Here is a 13,177-nt window from a genome sequence, read left to right as displayed (position 1 = left end):
ATACTTCTGGGTCAACTCATACACATGGTGAGTATGATATGTTAGAACCATCATACTTCTGGGTCAACTCATACACATGGTGAGTGTGATATGTTAGAACCACCATACTTCTGGGTCAACTCATACACATGGTGAGTGTGATATGTTAGAACCACCATACTTCTGGGTCAACTCATACACATGTCAGTATGATATGTTAGAACCACCATACTTCTGGGTCAACTCATGCACATGGTGAGTGTGATATGTTAGAACCATCATACTTCTGGGTCAACTCATGCACATGGTGAGTGTGATATGTTAGAACCACCATACTTCTGGGTCAACTCATGCACATGGTGAGTGTGATATGTAAGAACCATCATACTTCTGGGTCAACTCATACACATGGTGAGTGTGATATGTTAGAACCACCATACTTCTGGGTCAACTCATGCACATTGTGAGTGTGATAATGAGATCAGGTGTTGTCACAACATTTGGATCGCCAAAGATAATATACAGTAATTTATGTCAGAGATAACCAAATTTTATAAATAAATTGTCTGGAACAGCTTTTAGCAAGAGTATTTTGTTGGTAGGAAGTTTGAAGCTGAATTGCAAAGTGGTTAAGATCTTCAACAGTCAACCATTTATACTAAATCTCTTTATGAATGTGAATCCTGTGTGCAGTGGAGATAAAATTTAGTCTGATTGTATGTCAATGTTTTTCCTCATAGAACTTGATTTTCAAACTACTAAAACCTAGCACATCCTTGATCATATATGTTAACTCATTCAGCCCTGAAGGTACGTTATTGTACAACAGTTCAATATAAAACTTGAGGGATGAACAAGCTTGTAAGATGTATTGTGACATTGTGTATGTGTTGTACAGGCCAGTACCCTCCTCCCTAACGAGTGTAGCCATCATAGCCACTGTCTTCCTACACTCATGGCCATGGCGTCGGCGACTGACATTCCCCAACACCAACAACAGTAAGTCTTGCTTCTGTGGAGCCTATGTTTAACTATAATTAATGTTTTATCAAAAGTGATATATTTCACATGTCATTGAATTTAAATGAAGGTCGAATTAGGAGGGTTTATATTTTATCATATTTGACTATATAATTCTTCATAGTCAAGCATATTTATATATACATGATTAAGACAAGTCGGTGTTTGGCCAAACTTTTACAGCGTTTCCACTCTATTAGCTGTTTTTGGCCAAACTTTTACAGCATTTCTACTCTATAAAACCTTAACAACATCAATTTTCCTGTAGTTTTATAAATCTACTGTCATCCAAATGATATGATTTCTTGGAAGTTTCTTTAAGATTTCTCCATATTTGACTGTGTACTTTCTTTACTTACAGCCGAGCATGTAAAGCTGTGTCCTATCTTGATCGTCTACATTCCATGAAGAAACGAGGCATAATACCATGTAGTCTGTACCTAGACCATCTTATACAGAACATGGGAGGAAGAAAGTCACCGTTCTCTAAACACTTTCACCAAAACAAGAACCGCCTCAACTCCTACTATATAACCAAGGTAACATCAATATTCACATAATTCACCCCTGTAATTTGATAATGAACTGGTCCAGTCTTAGAATAAGAAGAGGTCAAAAGTGTTTTGTAGGTTTGATAAAATAGAAATCATTAAGAGTATGCAATTTTGACATTAGGGGTTGTTTACATGATGACTTTAGATAAGATTAAAATTGAAATGGTTTCATGAGGTTAGATGTTATTCTATAACATGATAATGAAAACAAATATTTATATTAATTATAGATTTGTCAGTTGTTTATTTAGAACATGTTTGTTTTGTCCAGTTGTCCTCAGTTATTTATTAAGAACATGTTTGTTTTGTCCAGTTGTCCTCAGTTGTTTATTAAGAACATGTTTGTTTTGTCCAGTTGTCCTCAGTTGTTTATTAAGAACATGTTCGTTTTGTCCAGTTGTCCTCAGTTGTTTATTAAGAACATGTTTGTTTTGTCCAGTTGTCCTCAGTTGTTTATTGAGAACATGTTTGTTTTGTCCAGTTGTCCTCAGTTGTTTATTAAGAACATGTTTGTTTTGTCCAGTTGTCCTCAGTTGTTTATTAAGAACATGTTTGTTTTGTCCAGTTGTCCTCAGTTGTTTATTAAGAACATGTTTGTTTTGTCCAGTTGTCCTCAGTTGTTTATTTAGAACATGTTTGTTTTGTCCAGTTGTCCTCAGTTGTTTATTTAGAACATGTTTGTTTTGTCCAGTTGTCCTCAGTTGTTTATTAAGAACATGTTTGTTTTGTCCAGTTGTCCTCTGAAGACATGGTTACACAGACGGTGAAGGACTCACAGGTCCTCTATACCAAAGATAATTACGCCTGGGACTGGGACCTAATCGGGTCAATTCTCAAGGTAACATATCAATACTTTAAACAGGCTTCGACAAAAGAGAGAACTTTTTATTAGGTCACCTGAGACGAAGTCTCAAGTGACCTATTCTAATCGCCTTTTGTCCGTCGTCGTCCGTCGTATGTCCGTAAACAATTTACATTTTCGACTTCTTCTCCAAAACTGCTAAAGCAATTTCAATGAAATTTTGCACAAACCTTCAAAGGCATAAGGCCAATCAAAATTGTGAATTATATGGTCCCCACCCCCCAGGGGGCTGTGGGAGGGGCCAAAAGGGTCAAAATTGAGTAAAATTTCAAAAATCTTCTTCTCTACTCACAGATGTGGTAGAATCAAATACTCTTCACAGATAGAAAGGTCGTAAGGTCCTTTACAAAAATTGTGAATTATATGACCCTGGGGTCTCTAGTTTCCTCCTGGGGAGGGGGTTAAGTTTACTATACTTTATATTGAGAAAACACATTTTTGCGCATTATTTGGTCATTTGTAATAGGAAATGAGTCAAATGTTGTCAGAATTATCAGTATGAGATGGCCATTTAATCCTATTAACAAATTTTCTATAACTGACCCCCAGGGGCCTTAGAGGCGGGGTCAAAAGGGGTCAAATAGGCTAAAACTTCAAAAATCTTCTTCTGAAATTCTGGATATGGTAGAATCAAATACTTTTCATAAATAGAAAGGTCTTAAGGTCCTTTACAAAAATTGTGAATTATATGACCCTGGGGTCTCACGTTTCCCCCTGGGGAGGGGGTCAAGTTTACTATAGTTTATATAGGGAAAACACATTTATGAGCATTTTTTGCTCAATTTTCATTGGAAACGAGTCAAACTTGGTTAGAATTATTAGCCTGAGATAGCATTTTAATATCATATTGGTTCTGGCCGACCCCCTGGGGGCAGAGGGGCGCGGCTAAAAATGGGTCAAATAGGCTAAAACTTCAAAAATCTTCTTCTGAAATTCTGGAAATGGTAGAAACAAATACTTTTCATAAATAGAAAGGTCTTAAGGTCCTTTACAAAAATTGTGAATTATATGACCCTGGGGTCTCCTGTTTTCCCTTGGGGAGGGGGTCAAGTTTACTATAGTTTATATAGGGAAAACACATTTATGAGCATTTTTTGCTCAATTTTCATTGGAAACGAGTCAAACTTGGTTAGAATTATTAGCCTGAGATAGCATTTTAATATCATATCCATATTGGTCCAGGCCGACCCCCTGGTGGCAGAGGGGCGGGGCCAAAAAAGGTCAAATAGGCTAAAACTTCAAAAATATTCTTTTAAAATTCTGGAAATGGTATAATCAGATACACTTTATAGATATGAAAAGGTCTTAAAGTTTGTTTATAAAAATTGTAAATTATATGACCCTGGGGTCTCCTGTTTCCCCTTGGGGAGGGGGTCAAGTTTACTATAGTTTATATAGGAAAAACACATTAATGAGCATTTTTTGCTCAATTTTCATAAGAAATGAGTCAAACTTGGTTAGAATTATTAGCCTGAGATAGCATTTTAATATCATGTCCACATTGGTCCTGGCCGACCCCCTGGGGGCAGGGGGGGGGGGGGGGGGGGCTAAAAAAGGGTCAAATAGGCTAAAACTTCAAAAATCTTCTAAAATTCTGGATATAGTAGAATCAAATAATTATAGATGGAAAGGTCTTCAGGTGTTTTATAAAAACTGTGAATTATATGATCTTGGAGTCTCACGTTACCCCCTGGGGAGGGGTCAAGTTTACTTTAGTGTATATAGGAAAAACATATTTGTGAACATTATTTGATTAGAATTATTAGACGAAGATATAACATTTTAACATCCATATCCGTCCTCGATGACCCCCTGGGGGACCAGAGGGGCAGGACCAAACAGGGTCAAATTGATTAAAATTTCAAAAATACCTCTAAGTTCACAGGTTTGATGGAAGCAAATACTCTTCATAGTCTAAAAAGGTCAAATTTATAAATCACTGACCAACTTCAATGCCCAGCATATAGTGTTTATATGGCTTTAATTTGTTTCATTATTTGTTTCATTATATATTCTAACTCAGGTGACCGTTAAGGCCCATGGGCCTCTTGTTGATTTTAAAGCCATTTATTAAGTTGATAAAAACTGCAGGTTTGATAGCATACACCATTTAATGTCCTTCTGTGATTATTACCTGTAATGTTACCGACGTCCTGCAGTGTCCCATGATGTAATATCCTACTTTGATATATGGAGGTGTTTATGTTTTATTTGTATTTTCTGTTTCATCATGTAATACTTTAATATTTCAGTGGCCACTAGATAAACAGAAGAAGATGGACGAGCAGATGTTATCCCGGTAAGAAAATAACTTTGCTGATTTCTAATATACTGCTTCGATACGAAAATAATCTGTATCTGTTATGAGTACAGTGGAACCTCCCAAAACCGAACCTTCTCTAAACCGATCACCTATAGAAACCGAACATGGATGTCATGTACGGAATGAATTCCTCTTTATTAATAGTATATAAAACTTCCCAAAACCGATCCCTCCCAATTCCGAATACCGGACCGATTTTGAGATCGGAATAGTCAAATGTTACTAAATTACACTTCTGAAAACCGGCCTTACCTGAGCGACACCGATAGATTACATTGAGGTCTGATCAACCGACCGTGAAATACACACGTACCTGTACCATAGCTGTTGCATGCCATGTCCTTGGGCATGTATACAGATGTGAATGGTTATAGGTACACGGTAATTATACCCGAGATGGTGGTGTAATTATTTAATCATGCCTATTGTTTAGATATCTAACGAAAGTCTACCATGTGCACGCGGTTTGTTTACTGTAAGAAAACAAGCAGAGCTAGTAATAAAGAGAAAGTTTCGTATTCAAATCACACGTTTTTTTTTATTTACATATGTAGTTGTCGGATAACGTAAATTATCTGTATGAAGAAGCCGAAGCCATGTATTGTTTTAGAAAATGACTATGTCATATAATGACCGGCATCGACTGATCATCGTGTAATTAGACCATATAATTTGATTATTGACGTACTGTAACCGGAAGCGATCGGTCGTATGTAGGTTGCAGACGAGAACGTCCCCAAGAACATTCACGCAACTAACTAACTAAACTACGTTTATAAGCGGTAACAAAGTCAAGTTTGCTGTAATCCATTCCTTTTAAACGTATGATTCTCTCTTTTGTGATAACATTCACATTAACAATCAATATCGGTCGGTTTTAACGAACACTAGGCATACATGCGATGCACTAACGTAAAAAACGACTTCCGATCGATTAAATCCGGATCGTGATGATCGGTATTCGGTTCACTTCTCCAAACCGAACCCTCTCTAAACCGGCCGAAATTATATGCACCGATCATGATCGGTTTCGGGAAGTTCCACTGTATATATATTCACATACTTGTCACTACTTCAGTGAGATAGCACTATAAAAAGGGTAAAATATCACAAGGAGACACAACATGAGTATATCATAGCCTCCCAAAACACACTATCACAAGGAGACACAAACATAAGTATATCATAGCCTCCCAAAACACACTATCACAAGGAGACACAACACTTACATACCACAGCCTCCCAAAAAACACTATCACAAGGAGACAAAACATGAGTATACCACAGCCTCCCAAAACACACTATCACAAGGAGATACAACATGAGTATACCACAGCCTCCCAAAAAAATTTCATAAGGAGACACAACATTAACATACCACAGCCTCCCAACACAACTTCACTAGGAGACACAACACTTACATACCACAGCCTCCCAAAACACACTATCACAAGGAGACAAAACATGAGTATATCATAGCCTCCCAAAACACACTATCACAAGGAGACAAAACATGAGTATACCACAGCCTTTCAAAACACGCTATCACAAGGAGACACAACATGAGTATACCACAGCCTCCCAAAACAACTTCACAAGGAGACACAACACTAACATACCACAGCCTCCCAAAACACACTATCACAAGGAGACAAAACATGAGTATACCACAGCCTCCCAAAACACACTATCACAAGGAGATACAACATGAGTATACCACAGCCTCCCAAAAAAATTTCATAAGGAGACACAACATTAACATACCACAGCCTCCCAACACAACTTCACTAGGAGACACAACACTTACATACCACAGCCTCCCAAAACACACTATCACAAGGAGACAAAACATGAGTATATCATAGCCTCCCAAAACACACTATCACAAGGAGACAAAACATGAGTATACCACAGCCTTTCAAAACACGCTATCACAAGGAGACACAACATGAGTATACCACAGCCTCCCAAAACAACTTCACAAGGAGACACAACACTAACATACCACAGCCTCCCAAAACACACTATCACAAGGAGACAAAACATGAGTATACCACAGCCTCCCAAAACAACTTCACAAGGAGACACAACACTAACATACCACAGCCTCCCAAAACACACTATCACAAGGAGACAACATGAGTATACCACAGCCTCCCAAAACAACTTCACAAGGAGACACAACACTAACATACCACAGCTTTCCAAAACACACTATCACAAGGAGACACAACATGTGTATACCACAAACATACAAACATTCACACACGCATCACACTCTATACAGGGATGCTGTCCTTTAATGACAGTTGATGGGATACTAAGCCAGAGCTAGGACGATAAATAATGTCCAAACCATGACCATTTCTACTAACCTCGACATTTCAGTGTCAACTCATCTTTGTTGAAATGTCTGTTTCATTTTATGGATTGAATAATTGATAACAAATGTTTTCTTGATTTAATCCGAAACTTCAGCATAGACCCCCAAAATGTTTGATATAAGCATTAAACTCTCTGGAGATAGCATCTGTGGTCTATATAGATTCCCAAGCTTTACAGACAATGAAACGCTAACACAATATGAAAGATTCATAACAACAGTCTATCTGACCACATGTTGACCATTATTACAGGTTGATGATATCATCACCACAGTCTATCTGACCATATGTTGACCATTATTACAGGTTGATGATATCATCACCACAGTTTATCTGACCACATGTTGACCATTATTACAGGTTGATGATATCATCACCACAGTTTATCTGACCACATGTTGACCATTATTACAGGTTGATGATATCATCACAACAGTCTATCTGACCACATGTTGACCATTATTACAGGTTTATGATATCATCACCACAGTTTATCTGACCACATGTTGACCATTATTACAGGTTGATGATATCATCACCACAGTTTATCTGACCACATGTTGACCATTATTACAGGTTGATGATATCATCACCACAGTTTATCTGACCACATGTTGACCATTATTACAGGTTTATGATATCATCACAACAGTTTATCTGACCACATGTTGACCATTATTACAGGTTGATGATATCATCACCACAGTTTATCTGACCACATGTTGACCATTATTACAGTTTGATGATATCATCACCACAGTTTATCTGACCACATGTTGACCATTATTACAGTTTGATGATATCATCACCACAGTCTATCTGACCACATGTTGACCATTATTACAGGTTGATGATATCATCACAACAGTTTATCTGACCACATGTTGACCATTATTACAGGTTGATGATATCATCACCACAGTTTATCTGACCACATGTTGACCATTATTACAGGTTGATGATATCATCACCACAGTTTATCTGACCACATGTTGACCATTATTACAGGTTGATGATATCATCACCACAGTCTATCTGACCACATGTTGACCATTATTACAGGTTTATGATATCATCACAACAGTCTATCTGACCACATGTTGACCATTATTACAGGTTGATGATATCATCACCACAGTTTATCTGACCACATGTTGACCATTATTACAGGTTGATGATATCATCACCACAGTTTATCTGACCACATGTTGACCATTATTACAGGTTGATGATATCATCACCACAGTTTATCTGACCACATGTTGACCATTATTACAGGTTTATGATATCATCACAACAGTTTATCTGACCACATGTTGACCATTATTACAGGTTTATGATATCATCACAACAGTTTATCTGACTACATGTTGACCATTATTACAGGTTTATGATATCATCACAACAGTCTATCTGACCACATGTTGACCATTATTACAGGTTGATGATATCATCACCACAGTTTATCTGACCACATGTTGACCATTATTACAGGTTGATGATATCATCACAACAGTCTATCTGACCACATGTTGACCATTATTACAGGTTGATGATATCATCACCACAGTTTATCTGACCACATGTTGACCATTATTACAGGTTGATGATATCATCACCACAGTTTATCTGACCACATGTTGACCATTATTACAGGTTGATGATATCATCACAACAGTTTATCTGACCACATGTTGACCATTATTACAGGTTGATGATATCATCACCACAGTTTATCTGACCACATGTTGACCATTATTACAGGTTGATGATATCATCACCACAGTTTATCTGACCACATGTTGACCATTATTACAGGTTGATGATATCATCACCACAGTTTATCTGACCACATGTTGACCATTATTACAGGTTGATGATATCATCACCACAGTCTATCTGACCACATGTTGACCATTATTACAGGTTGATGATATCATCACCACAGTTTATCTGACCACATGTTGACCATTATTACAGGTTGATGATATCATCACCACAGTTTATCTGACCACATGTTGACCATTATTACAGGTTGATGATATCATCACAACAGTCTATCTGACCACATGTTGACCATTATTACAGGTTGATGATATCATCACAACAGTCTATCTGACCACATGTTGACCATTATTACAGGTTGATGATATCATCACCACAGTTTATCTGACCACATGTTGACCATTATTACAGGTTGATGATATCATCACCACAGTCTATCTGACCACATGTTGACCATTATTACAGGTTGATGATATCATCACAACAGTCTATCTGACCACATGTTGACCATTATTACAGGTTGATGATATCATCACAACAGTCTATCTGACCACATGTTGACCATTATTACAGGTTGATGATATCATCACCACAGTCTATCTGACCACATGTTGACCATTATTACAGGTTGATGATATCATCACCACAGTCTATCTGACCACATGTTGACCATTATTACAGGTTGATGATATCATCACCACAGTCTATCTGACCACATGTTGACCATTATTACAGGTTGATGATATCATCACCACAGTTTATCTGACCACATGTTGACCATTATTACAGGTTGATGATATCATCACCACAGTCTATCTGACCACATGTTGACCATTATTACAGGTTGATGATATCATCACCACAGTTTATCTGACCACATGTTGACCATTATTACAGGTTGATGATATCATCACCACAGTTTATCTGACCACATGTTGACCATTATTACAGGTTGATGATATCATCACCACAGTTTATCTGACCACATGTTGACCATTATTACAGGTTGATGATATCATCACCACAGTCTATCTGACCACATGTTGACCATTATTACAGGTTGATGATATCATCACCACAGTCTATCTGACCACATGTTGACCATTATTACAGGTTGATGATATCATCACAACAGTCTATCTGACCACATGTTGACCATTATTACAGGTTGATGATATCATCACCACAGTTTATCTGACCACATGTTGACCATTATTACAGTTTGATGATATCATCACCACAGTTTATCTGACCACATGTTGACCATTATTACAGTTTGATGATATCATCACCACAGTCTATCTGACCACATGTTGACCATTATTACAGGTTTGATGATATCATCACCACAGTCTATCTGACCACATGTTGACCATTATTACAGGTTGATGATATCATCACCACAGTTTATCTGACCACATGTTGACCATTATTACAGGTTGATGATATCATCACCACAGTTTATCTGACCACATGTTGACCATTATTACAGGTTGATGATATCATCACCACAGTTTATCTGACCACATGTTGACCATTATTACAGGTTGATGATATATCATCACCACAGTTTATCTGACCACATGTTGACCATTATTACAGGTTGATGATATCATCACCACAGTTTATCTGACCACATGTTGACCATTATTACAGGTTGATGATATCATCACCACAGTCTATCTGACCACATGTTGACCATTATTACAGGTTGATGATATCATCACAACAGTCTATCTGACCACATGTTGACCATTATTACAGGTTGATGATATCATCACCACAGTTTATCTGACCACATGTTGACCATTATTACAGGTTTATGATATCATCACCACAGTTTATCTGACCACATGTTGACCATTATTACAGGTTGATGATATCATCACCACAGTTTATCTGACCACATGTTGACCATTATTACAGGTTGATGATATCATCACCACAGTCTATCTGACCACATGTTGACCATTATTACAGGTTGATGATATCATCACCACAGTTTATCTGACCACATGTTGACCATTATTACAGGTTTATGATATCATCACCACAGTCTATCTGACCACATGTTGACCATTATTACAGGTTGATGATATCATCACCACAGTTTATCTGACCACATGTTGACCATTATTACAGGTTGATGATATCATCACACAGTTATCTGACCACATGTTGACCATTATTACAGGTTATGATATCATCACCACAGTTTATCTGACCACATGTTGACCATTATTACAGGTTGATGATATCATCACCACAGTTTATCTGACCTACATGTTGACCATTATTACAGGTTGATGATATCATCACCACAGTTTATCTGACCACATGTTGACCATTATTACAGGTTTATGATATCATCACCACAGTTTATCTGACCACATGTTGACCATTATTACAGGTTGATGATATCATCACCACAGTTTATCTGACCACATGTTGACCATTATTACAGGTTGATGATATCATCACCACAGTTTATCTGACCACATGTTGACCATTATTACAGGTTGATGATATCATCACCACAGTCTATCTGACCACATGTTGACCATTATTACAGGTTGATGATATCATCACCACAGTTTATCTGACCACATGTTGACCATTATTACAGGTTGATGATATCATCACCACAGTCTATCTGACCACATGTTGACCATTATTACAGGTTGATGATATCATCACACAGTCTATCTGACCACATGTTGACCATTATTACAGGTTGATGATATCATCACACAGTCTATCTGACCACATGTTGACCATTATTACAGGTTGATGATATCATCACCACAGTCTATCTGACCACATGTTGACCATTATTACAGGTTGATGATATCATCACCACAGTCTATCTGACCACATGTTGACCATTATTACAGGTTGATGATATCATCACCACCCATTATTACAGTTGATGATATCATCACCACAGTATCTGACCACATGTTGACCATTATTACAGGTTGATGATATCATCACCACAGTCTATCTGACCACATGTTGACCATTATTACAGGTTGATGATATCATCACCACAGTTTATCTGACCACATGTTGACCATTATTACAGGTTGATGATATATCATCACCACAGTTTATCTGACCACACATGTTGACCATTATTACAGGTTGATGATATCATCACCACAGTTTATCTGACCACATGTTGACCATTATTACAGGTTGATGATATCATCACCACAGTTTATCTGACCACATGTTGACCATTATTACAGGTTGATGATATCATCACCACAGTTTATCTGACCACATGTTGACCATTATTACAGGTTGATGATATCATCACAACAGTCTATCTGACCACATGTTGACCATTATTACAGGTTGATGATATCATCACCACAGTCTATCTGACCACATGTTGACCATTATTACAGTTTGATGATATCATCACCACAGTTTATCTGACCACATGTTGACAATTATTACAGGTTGATGATATCATCACCACAGTTTATCTGACCACATGTTGACCATTATTACAGGTTGATGATATCATCACCACAGTTTATCTGACCACATGTTGACCATTATTACAGGTTGATGATATCATCACCACAGTTTATCTGACCACATGTTGACCATTATTACAGGTTTATGATATCATCACCACAGTTTATCTGACCACATGTTGACCATTATTACAGGTTGATGATATCATCACCACAGTTTATCTGACCACATGTTGACCATTATTACAGGTTGATGATATCATCACCACAGTTTATCTGACCACATGTTGACCATTATTACAGGTTGATGATATCATCACCACAGTTTATCTGACCACATGTTGACCATTATTACAGGTTGATGATATCATCACCACAGTTTATCTGACCACATGTTGACCATTATTACAGGTTGATGATATCATCACCACAGTCTATCTGACCACATGTTGACCATTATTACAGGTTGATGATATCATCACCACAGTCTATCTGACCACATGTTGACCATTATTACAGGTTGATGATATCATCACCACAGTCTATCTGACCACATGTTGACCATTATTACAGGTTGATGATATCATCACAACAGTCTATCTGACCACATGTTGACCATTATTACAGGTTGATGATATCATCACCACAGTTTATCTGACCACATGTTGACCATTATTACAGGTTGATGATATCATCACCACAGTTTATCTGACCACATGTTGACCATTATTACAGGTTGATGATATCATCACCACAGTCTATCTGACCACATGTTGACCATT

The 13,177-nt window shown here is 37.4% G+C and overlaps 1 protein-coding gene across 3 annotated transcripts in view; it reads left to right on the top strand.

Annotated features, from left to right (window-relative positions):
- The window catches only part of LOC138326022 (rapamycin-insensitive companion of mTOR-like), a 57,520-nt gene that overhangs the window by 17,524 nt on the left and 26,819 nt on the right, over positions 1 to 13,177 (top strand). For all 3 annotated transcript variants that reach the window (XM_069272120.1, XM_069272119.1, XM_069272117.1), the window contains exons 14-17: positions 878 to 978; positions 1,361 to 1,538; positions 2,287 to 2,391; positions 4,668 to 4,714. In XM_069272120.1, coding sequence (XP_069128221.1) covers positions 878 to 978; positions 1,361 to 1,538; positions 2,287 to 2,391; positions 4,668 to 4,714 — 431 coding nt within the window. The remainder of the gene's footprint in view (positions 1 to 877; positions 979 to 1,360; positions 1,539 to 2,286; positions 2,392 to 4,667; positions 4,715 to 13,177) is intronic.

The sequence above is a fragment of the Argopecten irradians genome, chromosome 6 (assembly GCF_041381155.1).
Source record: "Argopecten irradians isolate NY chromosome 6, Ai_NY, whole genome shotgun sequence".
In the NCBI taxonomy this organism is placed as follows: Eukaryota; Metazoa; Mollusca; class Bivalvia; order Pectinida; family Pectinidae; genus Argopecten; species Argopecten irradians.
Note: the sequence above shows the minus strand (reverse complement) of the source record. Positions and strands in the feature narration are given on the sequence as shown.